At 39.2% G+C, this 24056-nt stretch overlaps 1 protein-coding gene across 1 annotated transcript; it reads left to right on the top strand.

Moving 5' to 3' along the window:
* Positions 1–3260: 3260 nt before the first annotated feature.
* On the top strand, positions 3261–23798 carry LOC148369457 (transmembrane protein 47-like). The gene is made up of 3 exons (XM_088331486.1): positions 3261–3622; positions 16147–16287; positions 19760–23798. Exons 1-3 carry the CDS (start codon positions 3394–3396, stop codon positions 19936–19938), a joined length of 549 nt encoding a protein of 182 aa, XP_088187612.1. The 5' UTR covers positions 3261–3393; the 3' UTR covers positions 19939–23798.
* The last annotated feature ends 258 nt before the right edge of the window (positions 23799–24056 follow it).

The raw sequence follows: 24056 nt of genomic DNA, 5'->3' as shown, positions 1-24056 counted from the left end.
CAACCTTGGGAAAGATTGAGATGCGTTCTGAAAATCTGACTATTATTACATAAATCATCCTAGTTCAGTGTGTATGTATAGCGGCTGGGCAGGGTGGGGGTATCAAGGATAGTTCCAATGTTCGTTTTAATGAAGCACAAAAGCTAAAATTTGTACCTTGATTGACCTCAGTCTTCTGCTTTGACTTCAGCTACTCGTATAAAAGGTTAACTTTTTATATTACAGTGTTGCGTTTAATGCATTTTTCTCCTGGTGGAAAACCTGAGAAGAATGTTTCCTCAATTTTATCTTTGGTCAAAGATTCTGTGCCATGGACGGCTTTGGATGTCAATTGTACTGTATTGATTAGGCTGGCAGTACCTTCTTTGCATGTATTTGTGTGCATGGTTGCGTGTGTGTGTGTGTGTGTGTGTGTGTGTGTGTGTGTGTAAGGAGACAGATGATGACTGATTATTCCTAGGGTTCATTAGCATTTTTCATATCCTGCTGCTACAATCCCAGATCTTTATCGGGCCATGAATGCCCACAACACCCGCACACAAATCTGTTAAGTCATCATAACTGTCGTCCTTGATGTACACACACACACACACGCGTAGGTGCAGCTGCAACCCAATGAAGCATGTCTGGACCTTCTTTTGGACGCTTAGAGCTTAGACAATCAGATAAAACGTAACATCCTTGTACAGACCATGCTGAATGAACTATGCGCATATGCACGGGCGGTTTCGGAATGGCTCGATGTATTTAAGCATGAACATCTTCCCTAATTACTTCTGGCTATGAATGAACATCCACTAATTGTTGTTCCCACAAATTATCTGTTGCTATGGTAACAGACCCGCCGTACCTTTGGTTTTTCAACAAATATGCAAAATACGTATTTGCCATCTTTACTGAGTCCTCGCTGCGTCCTGGCATATGACCTTGACTTGTGCACCATTACCTGCTACACGTGACATTCCTATTGATGTTGTCTTTGAATAATTATTCCATGACTTTGATATTGCATGTGCTTTTTTTTACTGTATTTTTCTTTTTGTGGCTTAATCTTTCCTGCCACATTGCGGGTGGTGTCTGCGCAACTGATAAATGACACAAAAGCCAATGTGGTGATTTTCTAAGCAGGGCCTCCCTGGAAAGATGAAACGAATTACGAACCATTCAAAATCCGGAATGAGCCTTAGCAACAGAAGAAAGAAAAAACGTTGACAGGATAAAGTTAATAGGTGCTCTGCTAACTCATGGATTTCAATGACGCATTCATCCATTAGACTTGAAACCCGATCTTCTGCACCGTCGGGCTGCGTGCTAACCATCCAGCCGCCGTGCCGCCTGACGCATACATGTCCCAAGTTTAAAAAACAAAACGGAAAACATTTGCATTCATGTGAACATTTTAATTTATTTATTTTTTAAATCAGTAAAGGTTTTATTAAAATAAAAACGGAATCTATATTTATCTTTGACTCCCATTGTACAAGCAAACATTTACCTGGAGTGTTCAAACTCTAGAGCAGGGGTCTCCAAAGTGGTGCACACTGGCACCAGTTTGTCCTCCGAGAACAGCAAAGGTGCCCCCTGATCTGTTCTGAAAATTGCTCACCAGTGCTGGGTCAATTTTATTATCTTGTAAAAAAATTTTTTTAGTGGTTGACTGAGTCTATTCAACACTACTTCCCACAATTAACCTGGTAATAACATGGTAACAATATAGTAATAACATAAGGGTTTCTTTTACAGAAGCACATAAAACTGGATATCAATTATAAGTATGTTTAAGGCTTGTATAAGTAACTTGTATTGTTTTGTACTAAAAAAATAAACATTTCATACAATAAGATGCTCTATAAAGATAAATAAAGTTTACTTGCTTTTGGAAGATGCACTTCAAGAGGTCCTCCTCCGTGGTATATAGTGGCTGGAAAAAAGCGATCATACTATTTTCTCAACCGCATCAAGCTTTCCTATTTCACGTTCATTTCAATAGAAACAGCTCACCCTTTTCTTTACACTTCACACCAACCATTTCGAAGGGTTACACAATATATTAAACAATAAAAATGTCAAAGTTTTTAGCGCGCTGGAGATACAGTATAGACACAGACGGTATAGAATGTTTACACATGAACTAAGAAGAGGAAGCGGATTTTTTTTTTTTTCGGGGTAGATGCTGGGTGACCTCTCTCTCATGTCGGAAGCGGCGGAAAAGAAGCACTACAGTATTGTCCTGTACTGGAAAAAAGGTGCACACAATGTAAAATCCAACTTGCAGCGATGTCTGGATATTTTTCGACATCTCGAAATTATTTTTCGTATTTATCGTTTTACGTAAGTCAAATGGTCGTAACATAACATAGGTTTTCCAGCTATATTAAGTTTATTATTTGATCATCACAGCGTTACTTTGATAATCAAATTATTCATTTTAGTTGTTATAAATATACTTATGTTCATCCACATATTTGAGTGAAGTATTTACTTGCTTTATCCTTTCATATCAGTACTTTCCCAGCAATGGTCTTCCACCCCTATCATACAATCTTCAAAATCCAGCTGTGTGCAGTTTTGATAAAAGTCTCTTGTTTATTAAGATCCTCATTTATCCTGTAATGTGAGTTCCCGGGAGAGCTGGTTAGAGTTTTATTTTTACGTTTTGCATAATCCCCACCTTTCTCCTATAAGAGAGTGGCCGAAACAAGTCAGGTCAAGTCAAATTTATTTATATAGCCCTTAATCACAAAAATGTCTCAAAGGACTGCACAGGATTACAATGACACAATTACCTGATCTTAAACCAACATGCGGGCAAGGAACAACTCAAAACCTCAGCGTGAGGAAAAAGAAAAACCTTGAGAAGGGACATTTATCAATGCCTTTCTTGGTGGGAGATGCGCACCCCATCGATTGGACCAGAGTCCGCTCTGATTTTGTCTTTATTTTTGTGATCAATGTCCTTAACTGCATTGCAGCCCGAACGTGGCGAGACATTGTAAATATCTTTCTCCTTCTGTCTCCAAACGATATGTGACCTTTTGAGTTTTTCCTTGCCCTCTTGTAAATTTTAGATCAGGGGATGTTGTAGTGGGTTATAATCTGTGTTCTGTGCAGCCCTTTGAGACTTCCTGTGATTAAGGGCTATAGAACACTTTCTGTCTTTTATTTTCTCATTTAAAAATCCCCCCGCCCCTCAACTCCGGACCAGTGACGTCAGCGGCTCCAGGTTAGCCTATCCAGCTCCGTTGCTCATTTTCAGGGATGCCCACGAGGAACACGCACGTCCCGTCCGGCGCGCCGGAGACACTCACGGACAGCAATTGACTTTTCTTCCCCGGAATTCTTTCATTTGTCCTCCCAGCTCCTTCTCTTCTCTACACCTGAGGCCGGGGCGCCATGTCGTCGGCTGTCACCGAGACGGAGGAGTCGGCCAGCAGCTCCCCGCTGACGCCGCTCAAGCTGGTCGGGCTGCTGTGCATTTTTCTGGCGCTGTGCTTGGACGTGGGCGCCGTCATGAGTCCCGCGTGGGTGACAGCCGACGACCATTACTACTTGTCCCTTTGGGAGTCATGCTGGAAGCCGACCACCAGTGACAAGTGGATGTGCAACAGCACGCTCGGCTCAGGTGAGAGGAGGGGAACTAAGGTATTCTCTTTCGGTACACTTTTACATACCTGTCAACCTCCAGGGCTCCATGCCCTTACAAACTGTCGTATTTTCCCTCTCAAAATACAAAATAATCTTGCGCCATGTTTTTTTTCCCAAACGTCTTTATTTATGTAGTTTAACATGTTAAATTGTACGTGTGTTTCGTTATATCATATATATTGTTAATTAACATTTTGTTGTGAGATCCTGAGTTGCTCGACATGAATGAGCCTTATTATAGAAAAAGTTTAAAAATGAAGTAGCTCGGACGTTTAACTGTAGTTCAATGTAGAAAAAATACATGCAAATATAAGTAAGTAGAATAATACATTTTCTTATTCAAATGATGAATTCATTTTCTGTATTAAATTATTGTTGGTAATATACTGATTTAAGGGAGACCCACCAACCTGTCTTGTTTCATTTTCTCATAATATACGGTACTTCCCTTTTTTCTTAACTTCCTTATACAACATAATAATGCGTAATATAATGCATCAAAGCAAGTGAGCCGTTTGAGAGCCGGCTCTCTTTATTGAGTTGAGCCGAAAAAGCCGGTTCTCCAAATAGAGACGGACTTCCTTTCACTACACAACTCGGACTCGTTTGACTTGATTGATTTGCCGTTTCGTTATCGTTGGTGAATACCAGATGGTACCCATAATTCACAAATTTGCGTTTTTTTCTCGCATGTCGTACATGTCTTAAAATGCATAATAAACGTACTTTGTACGGCAAAACCCTACAGGTTGACAGGTATGTGTCTGTGTAACCGCGGTGTACGTGTCCCACCAAAGATCCACATTCACGCTGGACTGGATGATGAGGTTTTTATTATTACAGTTTCTGCAAATGGATGAGTCACAACATTAGCTTTTTCTGCTGGGTCTGATCTCTTTGATCTCTTTGTAGTTCTCTCTGATAAGACTAACAACAAAGCATATCAAAGAGCTTTCTTTTCACTTTACAGAAAATACATTTTAGAATATCACAATACATTTTTACATCTTTACATTTTAACAAGATACTTTTAACAAGAGATCGTATAGTGGATTTTTAACGTTTACAATGAATTCAACATGTTTTTCTTTAGTCTGAATTTTAACCAACATCATCCTTTTTTAATGTATATGAGAAAATAGGAATAAAAACAATAATGAGTATAAAAATGGGTACAATTTACCTGCAAATGGATGAGTCACAACATTAGCTTTTTCTGCTGGGTCTGATCTCTTTGATCTCTACAAGGGGAATTAATATTTAGTAAAACAGAAACAAAACGGAAATAAACGTAAACAGCTTGACAATATCAATCACATTACTATGCATGGTGAGAGATTTGTCAGCTGGGGTTATAATGTTTAAAATTAACTTCTTTTGTGGAGCACCAAAAGATAGGTCTTACCTTTGTAGTTCTCTCTGATAAGACTAACAACAAACCCCGCCTCCTGGTCACATGTTAGAAGCCAAAACCAAACCCCACCCCATACCAGCAGATGGCACTGTTGGACTCAGCATTGCAGGACATTTACCAAAAACTATACACATATTTCAGCAGGAATTTCAATAAAACAAAAGTTATTATTACACCCGTTACATCTGTATCAATGAACCTACATCTTATTCATGTTTTGTTGTCTGAACAAGAAACGAAAAAAAAAAAAAATACCAAGGGGTCTCCAACCTTTTAGAAACTGAGAGCTACTTGTTGATTCTAATTAGTGAAAGAGCTACCAGTTTTATACGCGTTTTTATCATGATACATCAGTGTTGCCACGTTTTATTACCTGTGTTTTTTAGTGGAAGTAGGATTAAATTGTCTCCCACACGCACACAAAATAAATCATTTTACCAGAAAATCACGATGACCCGCACTGGTGAGCTTTCATGCGCATCGTAGAAAATCTAACTGTGTGTTTACATGCGGGCAACATTTGGTTTGAAATAAGAATTTGGATTTCTTGACCAATTAGAATAAACAGGTTACACAAGAAATTTTGTCCTGTTCACATGGCGTTTGGGAATGACCTTTTAGAATTGGTGTGTTGTCATTATGCGAATAGATGTTATTCCCAAAATTACCTTTTCACATTGAGTAAAAGATGATTTTGTTCATGTCACTCACTAAAATCAATGACGTGTTTGTAGTGGTTTCCGCCTCATTCCCAAAAAGTGCTTTGCTACTGCCTTTTGTGTGTTTAGTTGTGTTGTCCACCAAAAGCACGGCCTTATACTATCGATCCACAGATTCTACTGTGGCATTTTTGCCATAGTGGCAGAACATAACTAAGTCACACTTAGACTTATTTAGCAATTAAGCTAGAGTTTAGCCAGAGTTAGTATTTCATTTGTGTACTACAAGACCAGGTAGAAACATATGTTGGCCTGGAGATAGATGGGCGCCACGAGGCTGTACTTGCCAAAGACACACGACCTGAAATGGTGCCCCTACAACCCTTGTGATTAAGGAATCCAACCAACTACAAGACCAAGGTTGCGATCTCAAAGACAAATGCCTGAAGAGGTCGAGCATGTGCCTCCGATATTCCAAATGGGTTTACATGACAAAGCCGTAGAAAGAAAAGTGTGCGTTTGCACGGCCTTACAAAACCAAAGTAGAGGCAAATAGTCCTATATTAAACTGATAATTGCTTACATGAAAACAATCAATAGCGTTCCAAAATTTGGCTTTTACTCAGTTTGTAGATAAGTGTTGTTCTTGTAAGTAGATATTTTCGGCTAAAATGCCAATTACTTGTTAAACACGCAATCAACGTGGTGTTTAACTCCAACCACTCAGAGAATTCCGGATCATTCTTGCGCTTTATAATACCCTCCATACCTCTTCTCGACAATCCTTAATGCTTAAATCTGTAAATGCCATGGTGTGGACTGTGAATCTAATATAAAGTTGAACATGAAAGGGTTCTCACAGTTGAATAGAGCTGAATCCTAGTGACGATGGCCTCGTCATCCTTGGGGAAACCTTACTCATGCCGCTCAACCTTTGCCTTTGTGAATCAATTGTATTTGTCAACAGGGACTTGAGCTCGACTTTACTTGATGCTATCTTCTGCGCTGATCACATCTCCTCATGAGCTAGAATATATGTTTCCTGTCCCTCCTTGTGTATTCCACTATAAGAAGTTGGGTGAGAGACCTTTACAATGACGCTTAAGGCCATTTCTGATTCTATACTAAAACTCATCTGAAGTTAAATTATTACGACTAAATAAATGAAGTAGTTATAAATGAAGCAATTATATAATCATGACTAAATGTGGGCAGTGACATTTTAATATTACAAAAAAGACAAACATCTACAATTCAAAAATAATTCAGACACAAGGTTTTTTTATTTGTATATTCAGGTGTTTGTATAGTCTTTAAATGAACCGCATAGTACAATTTTGTTTGCTTTACCTGTGAGAGGCGTGGTTTTCCTGAACAAGGCGTCTGAACATAGTCTCAAAAATAACGTATATCATAAGAAAAGGATATAAAATTAGTAAAGCCTCATAACATCCTCTATAACTCCCTGGAGACTCAATTGCAATAGTCTGCTGCTGGGATTTTGAGAGTGCGTATGTGCCAGTATTAGGCTCCCATATTGAGCTGACCTATTTGTGGACAGCCTCCTTTGAGGGCTAGCTGAATATTTCATGTCACACTTTGATTTCTCTGTTGTCGAAATCCCGCGCCTCCTTCCCATTTTGCATGGCGTCATCCTGCGCTGATATTAAAGAAGTAAGTTGCTCTCTGCCGTTTGCCAGCTCCCTTGGCGACTTAGCTTTCTGGCAGTTCCTACTCATCCTTTAATTGGCTCTGGGATATTTTTTATATAGCTGCTATGCACATCAGAGTGTACAGTTGTTGTATTGGGATAATATATTTCTTTTAATACGCTGCTTTTATAAAATAAAGCTTATCCCGTCTGGGTGTAACCTTCTTGACTTATTGCTTCTGATCTTATATTTTTAATTTTACTATCTTCCTCAACACAATAAAAACAAAACCTTTAAAACACCTTCAAAGCCCAAGCAAAGTTAAGATGAGAGATTGACCGATATCATTTCTAGAGTTGCTGCCAATTATTAGTGGTTAAGGAGGCTGATAACCAATTTATTAATGCAATTCATCTGCCTGAAACAAGTATTGATCTCTAAAAAAATACAGTAGAAAAGTTCTACAAGTATAAAAGCTGAGTTGCAATGGAAAGGATGCTCCGGGGGCCACAACTGGACCCCCCACGATATCGGACAGGCCCTCATGGTGATCATGGCATAAAAAATTACTTTTCTGTGGACCTGTCAGACATACGGTGCTCCTTGGCCACAGAAGTTATTTTTTAATTAATATAATCAAATAATCAACCAATAAAAATACAAAATGTCTGAAACCTTGGAATTCGAAAACAAGCAGGCACCTCAAACTTCCCGTTTGTTCCTCAAGCGCAGCCCTAGACAACTTAATTCCAGATCCATCTTTCTTTTGCCTACTATGCATTTTTTTCATCCGTTTCGCAAATATAATTTTTGACTAAGATTCAAAATAAACTAAGAAAGGCAGTTTACACCTGGGACCGCAGTATTACCTCACTCTGACCGTGAAAGATTGCAGCCAAAGCAGAGCATAATCGCATACTGTAAAGTCAAACTTTCTCTTCTGCCTCTATGAAAAAAGGAATATTTGCAGTTATTATTTTCTTTGCATTTTATTGTCCAAGTCAAATAGGAACGCCTGGAAGAGTTATATTTTGTTGTTTTTGTGACTTTGCTGATTTGTAGGATTGTGACCAAAAACAAAACAAATTTTCTTCATCAATGGAAAACAGAATCACACACTTCTCAACTAGATATGTGACTACTATAAATGCCATTTTAAATTTTGAAGAAACGCATCTAATATATTTCATTTGTTGTTATACTTTTATGTTGTAACACATTAGTCAATTAAAGTGATAAAGATCCACTGTCCTAATCCGATCATAAAATAATTACTTAGTTTTTTTTCCCTATCCCTTTTGTCGCTCCATAATGACCATTTCAAGGACGATATTAGACTGTTGAACAGTTATCCAGCATTTGTAACTGAGAACTTTATTAAATCAATCATAATTGTAATACTATCAAGGTATTCTGTGCCATTCCGATTGGATCATCTGTTCATTCATCCATTATCTGCACCGCTTATCCTCAGTAGGGTCGCTGGGGGCTGAAGCCCATCCCAGCTATCGTGGGGCAGTGGGCAGGGGACACCCTGAACTGCTTGCCAGCCAGTCGCAGGGCACACAGAGACAGACAACTAACTCGCTCACTTACATCCATCCATCCATTATTTGCGCCGCTTATTCTCAGTGGGGTCGCTGGAGCCCATCCCAGCCTTCTTGGGGCAGTGGGCAGGGGACACCCTGAACTGGTTTCCAGCCAGTCGCAGGGCACACAGAGACAGAAAAGCATTTATACACTCACTCATACCTAGGAACACTTTTGAGTCACCAATCAACCTGCCATGCGTGTTTTTTGGAATTTGGGTGGAAATCGGAGTGCCCGGAGGAAAGCCACGCAGGCACGGGGAGAACACGCAAACTCCGCACAGGACGATTCAAGCCCATGACCTCAGGACTGTGCCGCAAACGCACTAACCACTTATTGGCTGTGCTGGCCGGTTTGACCTCTGTTTTATTTGATAAATGATACCCCCTCCACAATTTTGGAACAATAAATCTCCTACAATGTTTTTTCATTTGAGTTTATTTAAAACCCAAGTGCAAAGGTGACCTTTTAAACCCTTCACAAATGCAAGCCAATGGGACCCCTTTCTATAATAATCCCTCCACTGCCTGGCGCCTAACCCCTGTCCGGCAGAACGTCCCCCCCATCGAAACCCCCAGAGGTGGCTGTTTCTATTTGTGGCAGCCAAAGATGGAATGAGAAGTGAGTCTGCGTTTAGCTGTGGCAGACAGACAGGAAAAGAAAAATAACCCGCAACAATATCATCGATGCATGCAAGGCCAACGCATGACACGTTTTGTACGTAGAGTGTCACCTTCAAATGTCTCCCTATTACAATAGATGTGCTTTGTTACAAGTATATAAATAGCAGTGAATTAATTCTATCATGAATTTGGAGGATGTAAGGCACTCGATGCATTGATTTGCATACCAAAAAATACATTGTGCTGCTGTCTCACCTTATCTTCGGTTATATATTTTTCTCCTCCTTCAAACTCTTCTCCTGATTCATCTTCTGACAGCTGCTTTCGAGAAATTGCCACTGTTAGCGTGTTCATATATAGTGTCATAGTGTTTTTTTTATAGATATTTTATCCTATGTTTCGGAGCAACACCAGTTCATTGTTTTTTGAGGACTTTTAAATTAACACTCCTTGGTGTGAAAACACACTTTATAAAGTTAATCAAGTACTGTGAGGGCATTAAAAATAAAATATACGATTTATGAACGTGTTAAAATATGATTGAAATCAAAAATGTGACTCAAGTCGTTTATGCTTACTATTTACTACAGTAATAAGCAAAACTTTTTTTGTATAAAAATGTGTTGAGTAGTGTGGCGTGTGCATTACAACAAAAACCTTAATTTAGGAGTTCCACTTTTACTAGGAATGTGTGATCATTATCGGACAAAGAGTTACTGCTGCTATAAGAGTCCTCCGCAGCTGTAATCGGCCAAATGTTACACCTACTTGATTTAGTTTTAACATTCGTATATTCATTTTGATTATATTTTTTTGTAGCTATTAATGTCGGTATTTGTGTACAGGATAATGTCATTAAGTGGAATGAGTGATATGTTTTTCTTACCCAAAGCATGTGTGGCGTTCAGTATTGGGGACCGGGTATAATGTTTGGTAGTGATGCATTTTCACATAATGAACACACCCATAATCATCATGAAAATGCACTTTCTGTAATATCTTTATGTCAGTGTTGCTGAACTATCTTGTTCTTATAGGAATTGGTCTTATAGTATTGATCTGATTTCTTGATTGTTTGATTATCAACCTGTAGTCTCTCCAACACTTCTTCTTGGAGACATGTTTACCAGAGTGGTACAATCCTATTTCAATCGTAAAAAAGAGAAAAGACACACGTATACAACAATCTCGAGAAGTAAGATTTTGTTAGTAATTGGTATTGGTAGGTGATTAGCACGCAGCCTCAGGGTTCAGGGTTCAAGTCCCGCTACTGCAGCCTCCCCGTGTGGAGTTTGCATGTTCTCCCCATGCTTCCGTGAGTTTCCTTCAGGCACTCTGGGTTCCTCCCACATTTACAAAAACATGCATGTCAGGTTAATTGGTCGGTCCAAATTGTCCCTAGGTGCGAGTGAGTGAGTGAGTTGTCTGTCTCCGTGTGCCCTGCAACTGGCTGGCAACCAGTTCAGGGTGTCCCCTGCCCACTGGCTGAAGAGAGTTGGAATGGGCTTCAGCACCCCCGTGACCCTACTGAAGATAAGCCAAGGGTTCCTGACCCCTGCATTAATGGGTCAAAGGATCTTTGTCCGGTAAAAGACGTTGCGTTTCGTACAGTTTTGCATCAATATTTGAGAAATGTACGTATTTTATTTAGTAAATAACTAAATGGTTATTATTGCTCTATTTAGTATGTACTGTGCTGAGCATTTGCAGATGCAGAATGCGGCATGCAATTATCTTGCCTCATGGCAGAGGGCGATTGTGAGACCAGGGATTCTGATTTGGCTCACACCTCCGCCCCAAAGAATATAAATAGTCCCAAGAATGGAAAGCTAACAGCAAGTCAAGCCAATTTGTAATTTATTCATATTGCATGGACTTTTTTTCTTAAACGAGAATTACCTATCTATTGCTGTTTCATTTCAAAGCAGCTGTGAATAGACTTCAGTTATAAGTTATGGTAAGACAAAATTTTACAGTTTTCTTGCTGTATTAGCACGGTTTGTGCGGGTGCTTGAAATTCTTGACAATGCTCGAAATTTGATATTGTGTTTTAAAGAATTAAAAGGTGCTTCAATATTGGATGGTTTGCTTGGAAATGCTTGAAATTGTTAACATGTTTCTCAACAAATCTATTCAAAAATGAAGCTTACATTGCTAACCAGTTCAGGGTGTCCCCAGCCCACTGCCCTAAGATGGCTGGGATGGGCTCTAAAGCATCCCCCGCGACCCTACTGAAGATAAGCGGTGCAGAAAATGGATGTTACACTGCTCCCTGGTGACTTCGGTTTGCCATTGCATTTCTTCTTCCCTCATGATTAATGGCAGCGGGAAATAGTTTGTATGGCATTCTCCTAAAAGGCGGCATCGCCCTTGATAGGTCGCACCAAAGAGTACAGGCACATGCTATACCTAAACACCGCCCTATGAAATGTGTATTCGTGCAAGCATTACGTATCAATTATAGATATTTATTATGGGCCTTGCAAAAAATAAGGTAGTGTTTACCAGTGGTAAATTTTAATGGGACGAACTTCCTGCAACTGAAAATATAAGCTGAATATTATTGTAATTGTTACCCAACACCTATATAGGGAGACATTTGTCTCAAAAATAAATATATTCATGATTTACTCAAAATCTAAAAATCATATGTCTTGATAAACTTACACTCAAGATTAAAAATCGCACATGCCTCTGCGAATGACTCAATTCACACCGGATTTGTTATTTTGAATGATACTGAACTAATAAAAAATTTGCTCAAAAAGTCCTTGAAAAATGCTTGAATTCTACCTTGAAAAAGGTGTGCAAACTCCAATTGACTGTGCCTTTCTAGACAAGAACCTCACCGCAAGTCTAGAAATTTCATCTATCCATTTTCTGCACAGCTTATCTTCAGGGGTCACTGGGAAAATCTCATCTGCAGTTTCCTAAAAATATGTGCAATTATGGAAAAAACCCAGGTATCGATTATTTTAGAAGAAAAGAGAATTACTGTATTGCCTTGCAACTTGGTGGAGTGGAGGGCTAAAATAAACCAAATCAGTTTCACGTTTTCCTTTCTATTCCGACACACTTTGGCGTTGAGTTTGCTTCTTTTGAGCTTGACGGAAAATAAAATGGACAGTGCCAAGTCTTGCTGAATGTTGAATTGCGCATGGAAAACGAGATGTGTGTGCACTTAGCACATCAAGATATCCAGCTGCCCGCTTTGTATAAAAATAAATATGGTGCAAGCTTTTTGTCAGCTGAAGTGAACTAAGTGCTCCCACATTTTACCTTTCACTATCACGCTTTTCTTGTCTCCTGTCTCTCCTCGAGGTCTCTGTTCTGGTTGTCCTCTCTCTGCCCTTGTAACGTTAGCCCTCTTGTTTCACCCTTATACTGTGTTTGCTCCTTCATGCTCCACGAAGCGTTTCATAATAAGAGGAACCTTTTTTTTACTTCAATGTCTCTATTCATTTTAAATGATCCCTGTTCTCCTTCCAAGATTCATCTCCTGATCTTGTCTAGCTTCCTCCTCTTTGTCATGGATTTCTTGATTTTGTTTATTTTGCCTGTCTACTCTTTTCCTAGCACATTTCTGAGCTGCCTGTTAAGATAAAAATAATTATTGTGGTTTACTGAAAGTGAAAATGAAAATAACAAGGTCGTTTTTAGTTTTAATTGTGAGTAGAATTCCTGTTTTCAAATACCAGCTGAAGCCACACCATCATACTCGTATTTCACAGTGTGTGGATGCACTGAATATTAGTTTCCCCTCAATTAGTTTTATCTCTCTACTTCAGGCTAGCGGACACATGGGCTTCATGGATAACAAGTTAATGAGGTTCCAATTGACCAGACTAGATTGTCCTTTTTTGGGCTGTTTATTTAAAGGGTTGCATCAACCAATACACTCTTAATGTCATCAGAAATAAAATAAAGAATTACCCAAAAATATGAAGTTAGTAACTATACGCTGCCCATAGCTATGCTAATGTGTTTTATTATGCAGATTAAAGATACTATATATGGTACATTGTTATGCTAATGAACAAAATATGTACAACACTTTCTCATGTACAACAAAACATTTACACTTGTGAAAGGCAAAAGATGGCAATTAACCCCTTACAATTCTGTAAAATTCGCCTAAAATCCCAATCCAAGACATGCACAAAGTACTGTAAATTGAATGCTGCACTTGTACTGTTTTGGTCTCTTTAATTTAACACTGACGTTTTGTCCCAATTAAAAAAAAACTAAGTGCAAGTGCTCCTAACATTGAGTTATTCAATGTAGAGGAACTACATTGCCACAAAGCATGCTGCCCTATGCCCCCTGGACAATCAGGACAAAGAAAGCTGAAGCACAGGCGGCCAAGGACGGGGAGCGTCCAACGAGCTACCTTCTTTTCCCTCTCTCTTAGTTCTTTGAGCAAAAGATTGGGCCAACCAAAATTAAAGAAAGTTTTCCCAAAGGTCCAGGGTCCAGGTGGGACCCTTTCCTCACCAAAATGTAAACTTGGAAAAAGATTTCACAACAAACTCTTTTGGTGCTGGGCGTAAATAATTTCATGCTGACACGTTTTACAGTTTCCAGGTATCTTGTTTTAGAATGACGGTGATTTTTCTGTGATTTTGAAATAAATACCAAGAATTTCAGCTTTCCAATGATGCGTGGCTGACATATTTCAATGACTGTTGACAATGTGAAGACAGGACCTTTTTCTCAACAGTCTGGTTGGCCATCAAAACGTTAAAGGTTTAACTCCTAACATTATTAACTTCTTAACTAAAACTCACTTCTCATTACTTTATTCGCCTAAAGAGCTAAGTGTATTGATCTGGGACAATTTATCATTGTATAACCGCATTTGGTTTTAGTTTTAGTTTTTGACTTCTAATTGAGTGTCATTCCACTACTGGCCTCAGGGTGTTGCAACACTTATATTTTTTAATATCCTGCGTATTTTTGAAAGAAGCAATCCCTATTTCTTCTATCATAACTATTTGTGGAAAGTTAATCTGCTGTAATGCTACCAGAGATAGTGGTGGGAATAGGTTAATTTTACAATTTACGGTAATTTATAGACTATAAGGCACAACTAAAAACCCCAAATTGGCCACAAATTTGAAAGTGCGCCTTACGTAAAGTCGATAGGATTGGGAACACATACAGTAATCATTTGTGTCCCTTACTACACAAGGTTTTACGTTATACTTCTGTATTTGAACAATGATTCATCAACTGATGATCATGGCTGGCACTAATCGCACGACATTGTAAGGTTATTAAAACTTGAGTCGTGGGAGTTAAGGCGCCACTAGTCCACCAGTGGTACACGAGACATACAGAAAGGGATTACAGCTTATCTCATTATCACACTATTGTAACTCAAAGTTCAAGTACCAAAATACCAAAATAGAAAACAGGAGGTCCTTCAACAAATTCCTATAAAAGCTCTTTTACGTACGTATACATATTAAAGCGAGAGGTGAGTGATGCACAGGTGAAAAGAGATTGTTAAAACTATCAGAATGCACGATGCAAATCCCTGCTTCTGTCACTGGGAGTAAATATAGTATGCGAATGAGATAAACTCTAAGGCCTTTTGGTATGTCATTTGTACCACTGGTGGTCTATTGGTAAAGTATCGGCACCCTCACCACTGCGATCCCTGAATCGATTCCCGTTGCTAATATTAATAATCAGCAATTATTTATTGATTAACCATTGCACTATTATATTCTGTCTCGGAGCGGAGCGGGAAACAGGAAAGGACCCATTCGCGTAGACGTACTCACAATTTATTGGGGGAAGAGGAGGAGGGCGCACAATCGATCCGGTAATCGATGTTTGTAGGAGTGGATTAGAAATCCTCTCAAAAGAAAAGAATGTCCAAAAACAAACGGATCAGACCAAAAACAAAACAGGATCAAATACGGGCAGATTCACAGAACTAGGCATTTAACAGGATATAACAGAAGTCTCACATAAGTCTCACAGAGTTTAACCAGGTTTAACAAACTTTACAGCAAAGCAATGTTCAAAGGAACACGTTTAAGTACTCTAAGAAGCAATCAGTCAGATACGTCTCAGCCGGTGTTCATGGGCGGGGCCAACTGGTCGCCGAGGCAACCGCGCCAGGATCCGGCGCCACCCGGCTGGAACCAGCTGGGCGCCATGGCAACCGCGCCAGGCATGACATATTCAGCAATTGTAAAAAGAGCCTCTTACTGTATTCTCAATTTCAGGGACTATTTTGGGGGGTGGTGCGCCTTATAGTCGGGAAAATATACATGTTTGGGCATAATTATGGATGCAATTATTGAAAGGTTTTCTTGTTTTTTCCTTTGTAAGTAAATTAATGGATTGGTATCACTACCATTAATATTTCAGTCTTTATAATAAAAACAAATCAATTAATAAAATATAAAGCTCCACAAGAAAAAAAAACCTCACAATTATCTATTGGAAAGTAGGAATAAGATTAACCAAAAAAATGAATGACAATTTTGTCTTGAATGTACTTATTCATTTCACTAACTGTTCATTTGTCCCCACCATCTTTTTCACAGATTGGCAGATCGCCACACTAGCGTTGTTGCTAGGAGGTGGAGCCCTGGTGCTGATGTCATTCCTGGTGGCTCTGGTGGCTGTGTGCATTGGCACCAGACGGAGATTTTACAGGCCAGTCGCCTTCATGCTTTTTGCTACAGGTGGGCAGGTGTCATCACAGCAACTCTAACCAATGAAAGGTGGCCACGAGACATCCTCACAATTGATCTTGTTATGCAAACCTTTTATCCCTAGGAATCTTTTTTTTTTTCATCCGATTCATTTGCATAATTTTCTTCCTGTATTCTTTTTCCTGCTTGCCCCTACCCGATGTGGTGCCAAAGGCAAGATTCTATATGGTTCTCTAAACTATTTATATCAACTGGAGCCCATCCCAGCAATCATCGGGCAGTGGGCAGGGGACACCCTGAACTGGTTGCCAGCCAATCGCAGGGCACACAGGGACAGACAACTCATTCGCTCATTCACACCTAGGGACAATCTGGACCGGTCATGTAACAAGCAAATTTTTCCGATATGAAATAGCTATTTAAAATGTATTGGTCCGCTCCAGTCCTCCCAAAAGCATACAAGTGAAGCCTGAAAACACATTCAAATACAGACGCTCCCCTACTTACAACCATTCGACTTACGTAAAACGGCGGATACGAACATTTTTTTCGGGATGTCGAAAAATATCCGGACATTGCTGTAAGTTAGATTTTGTATTGTGTGCACCTTTTTCCGGGTCACCCAGCTCCCACCCAGAAGTGAAAAAATCTGCTTCTTTTTCCTAATTCGTATGTAAACATCTCTCCTTCGCCTGCTCGTATTCCCACTGCTGCCACCCATGTAGCGTGTCGTTTTGTGTGGGTAATGGATTGCATTTCGTTCATGAAGAAATACTCAGAAACACTAAAAACAACACCAGACTCTCTCCAAACCTAAACTCTCGCGCTCACCTACACTCTCGGACAAACTCTCGTGACATTCGGCGCTCTACTGACATCATTCATGCGCACCTCACATTCTACGCCTACACTGTCGCCAGCGCGCTAAGAACTTTGACATTTTTATTGTGTAATATCTCATGGATCCATTCAATATGGGTGGTGTAAATTGTAAAGAAGAGGCGAGACGTTTCTTTTGAAATAAAAATGGAATAAGAAAGCGTGAGGCAGTTGAGAAAATGGTTGGAAGGTTTTTTTTTTGGCCACTTTTTACCACGGAGGAGGGAGTCGCCTAACACTTGAAGCTCTTCTTCCAAAAGTAAGTTAAACTTAACCTTATTTATCTCTATAGAGCATATTATTCGATGAAATGTTTATTTTTTTGGACAAAACAATACAGGTAACTTATACAAGCCTTAAATATACTTATACAGTATATACCTTAAACATACAGTACATTCCATACAATATATAGCTCTGAAGCAACTTACGAACAAATTTAACTTACGAACAATCGTCTGGAACCTAACTCGTTCGTAAGTAGGGCAGCGTCTGTAGTAATTGAACAAAAAGAACTGTAATGAGATAATTATAATGAATCAATACGCAAGCTTATAATGGGCGCCGTAACAAATGTGTGTGTGTGTGTGTGCTGCGAAGAAAGGGGGGTTTGCAAGGATTATTCACGGTTTTCACATAGCTGTCAACTTATGTTTTCCCCATTGATTATATGTTGTTTTATCACTTTAAATTGTGTACGCCGTATAACAATTTTACACATGATTTTTTTTTAAAGAATGATCTAGTCCCGCATCATCCAGATCGTCTCAGTCATTGGTAGCAGATTACAATGGAAACGTATACTGCAAATATTGTCACTGTATTCTACATAATCTGAATTGCTGTGAAAAGTTGCCGTGTTGTGTTTGTAAGGTTTATTATTGATTAACGAGGAATGTTTGGAATAATTAATAAGAGGAACGATTGGCGGAGAGATACGTAAGCACTTTCTGTACAATTAAAACGAACGTTATTGTAACTTTAAATAAATGTACACACACGGCATTTTTACCGCACACTTATTTTTTGCCTATAGTAGTTTGCATGTGAAAACACAATGTGCTGATGCTGGTGGTAAGCAGTGGTAAGTCTTCACTAAAAATAACCTCTGGAACTGGATTTTATTATTATTTAAAAACTTGGATTCTGAAATTCACATGTTTAGAGGTACTTGTACAAATGAAATACAAAAATAACACAATGATAAATAAATAATAAAGTACAAATAAATAATATCAACATTAAAAAATATTTGCGTAAATTGATGAATTTTTCTTCATTTTGTATTATTTTTCTAAATTCTCAATATTTTAACTCATTTCAAGTATATTGAAGCATTAGTTAAAATAAACAAAAACATTTCCATTGTATTCTGTCAGAACCAGAACAGATGGTAGACCACAAAGGTTTATTGAATAATTGAGGAAGTCATGTGCGAGGAAACAAACACCACCGATCCGGTGCTCACTGGACAGGAGGAGCAAGGAGCTCACAGGATCGGAGCGTGGTCGGAATGCGGAAACGTGTGGAGTTACCGGGCATGAGACACGAGCGTGGTCGACATGCAAAACGGGTCAAGTAGCTGGGGCGGGAGATCTGAGCGTGGTCGGTGGGCAAAAACGGGTTGAGTAGCCGAACCGGGAGATCAGAGCCTTGTCGAAGGAAAGGAAAAGTCAGGGAGATGAACGGGAAATCAGGGACAGATGAGCAGGATACGCACAGACGGGAGCCAGAGTCAAAGTGCTTGCCTTGCATATGCGGAGGTTCGCTGACAGACTGACAAGGAGTGACTGGAGTACTGAGTTTAAATAGGAGGGGAATTAATCAGGCGAAGAGCAGCAGCCGGTGCCAAACGGGCGGGCACGGGTGAGGGCAATGAGTAATCATGACAGTCTTCCAATTGTATTCCTTTATTATTGTCAAGAAATGTAACTTATTTTCTAGTAAAATAGAAAAACTGCATTATCTAATAAACAATTTCTATTATATTGCTGTCGTAAATTAGGAAAATGAATCCTAAAATTAGCAAAACTGTCTAATATGTTATATGATTTAAATCACTTAGCATATTCCTCTAATCTCAGTTAAAAATGGTAAGTTGGTGAAAAAAATACAAATCCAATACAACTCTTTTTTATTTTCCAACAATGTTATTTAAATATATAAAACCAAGGGGAAATAGATATCTAAAACTGATGAATGCCATTAAGACTGGATTACTTAGTGGATTTTGGAGGCAGTACTTTGAGGTTTCTTCCTTAATGGGCTGTGCTTTGATTCCCAGCATGTGTTCCAAAGCTCTAATCTCGCTTCCCTTATTTCCCTTTACCCCCGCACATTCCCTTTCCTTTTTTCCTGTCTTGTAGAATAGTTCACTGTTTATTTCCTGTACTTTTTACCTGACTGATCATCACCTGTTTTAATGCCTTCCCTTTTCAATTCCTTCCTTTCATTTTTTCCTGTTCATTCTTTATGGTCCATTCCAACAATCAAAATGTAATGGATCGCAATGACAAACTATTTTTTTATTGTAAAGACACTGAACATTTTATACATTGCCGTGTCCTCTCGCAGGACGAGCCCCAATGACTCGAGTCGTGTTGTTTTACTGTATCCTCTGCAGTGGTCCTGCAGGCCTGCTGCTTGGTGCTCTACCCCATCAAGTTCATAGAGAGCATCAACCTGAAAATTTACCACGAGTTCAACTGGGGCTACGGTTTGGCCTGGGGCGGGACCATATTTGCTTTCGGTGGCGGAGTCCTGTACTGCCTCAACCCCAAGAGCTACGAAGAGTACTACTAGCTCCCTTTCTTGTGAAAGAGGCGGTGAAGGAGGTCTGGCGCCTATGACTCCGGGGGATTGTTATACACACCTTTACACCATTACTTCCATTCTATCATGACATGAAGGTTCTACTAAGCTTGACATAAAAAGAGTTGTGATGGTGCCAGTGGGAAGCCCAAGACTTCAGGAAAAATTGATAAACACGTTAAAAATTTAATTTACTGACCCTAGATGTAATCAAGATCAGAAAAGAGACAAGAAGCACCCGCTTCCACATCCTCTACATCAGGGGTGTCAAACTCAATTGCACAGAGGGCCAAAACTCAAACCACACCTTTGGTCGCGGGCCTAACAGGATAAATATGTATTGAATAAACTAAAACTAAGCAAAATCAAACATCATATATCTTAAATACTTTGCTCCCCATAAAAATATTTAAATTTGTGCTTTTCACTTTGGAATTTTGTCTGGTGAAAAACATCTGCTGGATCTTCATATTCTTCTTTTACTCTTCAACTTTTTGTATCTTCTGTTCTGAGTTCAGGTTTTTCACTTTATCCTATTGTTTTGTCTCGCAGTGCCGTTTTACATGATATTCCTTAATTTCGGCCACATTAGCCCATTAGCACATTGGTTTACCGGCAATGTCAGTAAACATACAAGCAGCCTCCCATGGGTTTTTAAAGGGCTCAGTTATCAGAATCAACTTTTCTCTTGGCCATTGTGAGGGTTTACCATCTGCGTATTCCACATTAACAGAAACGGCACCCTGCTTTTTCTCTGTTTAGCCTTCCTTTACATCGCGATAGATAAAAGCTCTTCCCCGGACGTCACGTCTCCGCTTCCAGACACTAAAGACTCATTGTTAATGCAACTCCTGGTCTTGTTTTTAGACTAGCTGGCGTGTTTTTTGTCAGTAGATTAATTAGTTTTAAAAGTGGCTCGCTTGTCAGGATACAGCTAACTCAAATGATTAGGGAAATTTTTCCTTGAAGTTTTGCAGTGGAGAGGCAGCTTAAGCGTTGCATTCTGGGACATGTAGTTTGAGAGTTATCTCATTATAATAGACGTGAGTTTGACACCTATGTTCTACATGATCAGTGTTTGGCACATGACTGAGAAAAAAAAGTAATTAGTTACACTAATTACTTCATTTAAAAAATGACTGTGCTAACCCCACCAAATACTGACACCCAATAGTAGCGCATTACTATGAAAGCAACTAGCAACAAATTACCGCAAATACCGACCCCCTAAAACTGATTCAAAATAACCACACAACGAAATAAATAAAATAAAACGTGTACACCAACTAGTGGAAGTGTTGGAAGTCCTCATATCTTTTGGCTTTTGCAATCTAGAGAGCTTGCAAATTAACACTTCTCTAAGGCATTCCATAGGCTCAGGCCTAAAAAAATCCAGCCAAAGCTCAACTTCGTCACTTGGTTTGAGGGACAGAGCCCGGAGCAAACCCAAGTTTTCATATTTTGTTTATGAGAATTGGGAAGCATTGGGATGGGTGATTTTCACCATCTGCGCCACCCTGCCGCACACCCACTTCTCAGCGCCATCGAGCGCGTGCACCAGCGAGCGTGCATGCTGCTCTACGCGGATCCTCCACGAGGAAAAAGAAACAAAGGACAAATCATCGGTGGATGATTTAAAAAAAAAAGGTAATAGATAAAGAAGCCTGACCCGAACCCGACTGTAATGACCGTCGTTTTAGGCAATTTCAGGCCAGGTTAGGGTCGGGTCAGTTCGGGCCTCAGATCTTACATCTAAGATCGATATCCATTTTGTATTTTGTCTTCAAAGGCTACAATATTTCCTTCTTGATTTTTGGGTTATGTCCAAAACGTTTTCTTTTTTTCTCCGGGTATGGTCTATTGCAAAAATAATTTTACAAATGATTCTGCGGTCCTTTACCGTTAATTCTGTTTTCACATCCACCCCATTGCTTTTTGTTGTTCCTGTATAAGCCATGCCCCCTCCCCACACACATTCGCTATTTCATTACAGGGCGGCACGGCAGCTGGTTGGTTAGCGTGCCCGCGGTACAGTCCTGAGGTAATGGGATCCAATCCAGCTACCAGCCTTCCTGTGTGGAGTTTACATGTTCTCCCCGTGCTTGCATGGATTTCCTCCGACCACTCCAATTTCCTCCCACATTCCAAAAATATGCATGTCAGGTTAATTGGTCGGTCCATATTGTCCCTAGGTGTGAATGAGCGAGTGAGTTGTCTGTCTGTTCGGGGTGTCCCCTGCCCACTGCCCGAGGACAGCTGGGATGAGCTACAGCACCCACGCGACAATGGATGGATGAATAGTTCATTCAAACGAAAAGAAAATAGCAGGTTGCATGAGTATCACCAGTGGTGCACGAGCTCTCTCTAGTAGTTTAAGAAAAAAATGCATTTTTAATCTTTAGTATAATACTTTTTCATACCTGACAACCTCCACGGCTCCATGCCCTTACAAAATGTTGTATTTTCCAATATAAAAGACAAAATAATATTACACCATATTTATTTTCCAAACGTATTTATTTATGTAGTTTAACATGTTGTATTGCACATGTGTTTCGTTATATCATATATATTGTTAATTAACATTTTGTTGTGAGACACTGAGTTGCTCGACATGAATGAGGTTTATTATAAAAAAAGTTCAAAAATTAAGTAGCTTGGACGTTCACTGTAGAAAGAAAAAATACATGCAAATATAATTAAGTAGAATAATACATTTTCTTATTCAAATTATTAATTAATTTTCTGCATTAACTTATTGTTGGTAATACACTGATTAAAGGGATAACCACAAACCTGTCTTTTTTCATTTCCTCCTTTTATACTTCCTTTTTTTCTTAACCTCTTTATACAACAATAATGATTCGTAATATAATGGATCAAAGCAAGTGAGCCGTTTGAGAGCCGGCTCTTTTTGATGAGTTGAGCCGAAAGAGACGGTTCTCTAAAAAGAGACGGACTTCCTTTCACTACATAACTACCACATGAAATCGGAGGCGGCAGACGCATGCGCACAGTAGCATCAAACCGCACGCTTCGTTTGCAACGAAAAAAAACCATACCGAGATAGAGGCTACCGCGGCGAACTCGTTTGACTTGATTGATTTGCTGTTTCGTCATAGTCGGTGTATACCGGATGGTAGCCATAATTGACAAATTTGCGTTTTTCCGTACATATTTTCTTGTTCGTCGTACACGTCTTAAAATGCATAATAAACGTACTTTGTACGGCAAAAATGTACAGGTTGACAAGTATGCTTTTTTATTCATTTATTTATTATTATTTGTTTTGCACACTTGTATTTAATGTTGTAGAGGAATGTTTGAGAACAATTGATTGCACCTTTAATTCAACTTTAATGGAATATATTGACACAGTCACGGTAAAGAATGATTTAAAAGTCTTTTATAAACCCAAATTGCATTATTTTTGAACAAAACAATACAGTCAGGCAATGATTTAAATCACCACGGTTGTACTATTTTATTTTGGGGGAGCTACTTGAGATAAAAACCGTCTGCTATATGTCACCTCATGTCATCACATTGTCCTTCTCATATGACCTCATCATTTTTCATGGATGGAATGATTCGTAGACATAAATAGCACAGTTCACAGTGTAACTCCTGATGCTGCCCGTTCTTTAGCTACTATGTAGGAACTTGTGTGTTATGAGAGGTGCAGTAGTTAGATTATTTTGGTTAAGATTAGATCTTAAATACTGATCATTGGCTGCTGCATTTCATAGTAAAAACTGAAAAGTGTCACTAATGTGTGCTGAAAATGTGCAGAAAAAGACTTACTTGTAAAGATGTCTGTGTTAAGTTCAAATAAACATTGTTTGCAGGAATTTGCTTGTAAGGCTATTATACTCTGCAAAGCTGATCGGGGTGAAACACACTAGGTAAGTGGAATAAGGGTTGGGGAGTTCTGGAGAGTCATGTCATGCTAGTCTCTGTGTTGTTTTTTATTTTCTATTTGTAACCGTAGCACAAAAATAATGAAATAGCAAGATGCTTGCTTTTAGTAAAGCCTGAACGCCAACCCAAACCCAAAGAATGATTCAAAAAGAGTTATTAGAGTGCCAGTAAGAAAAAAATGCATGTAC

This window comes from Urocampus carinirostris, chromosome 3, assembly GCF_059441175.1.
Source record: "Urocampus carinirostris isolate Australia breed hairy pipefish chromosome 3, RoL_Ucar_1.0, whole genome shotgun sequence".
In the NCBI taxonomy this organism is placed as follows: domain Eukaryota; kingdom Metazoa; phylum Chordata; class Actinopteri; order Syngnathiformes; family Syngnathidae; genus Urocampus; species Urocampus carinirostris.
This window is presented reverse-complemented; position numbering and strand designations above follow the sequence as displayed.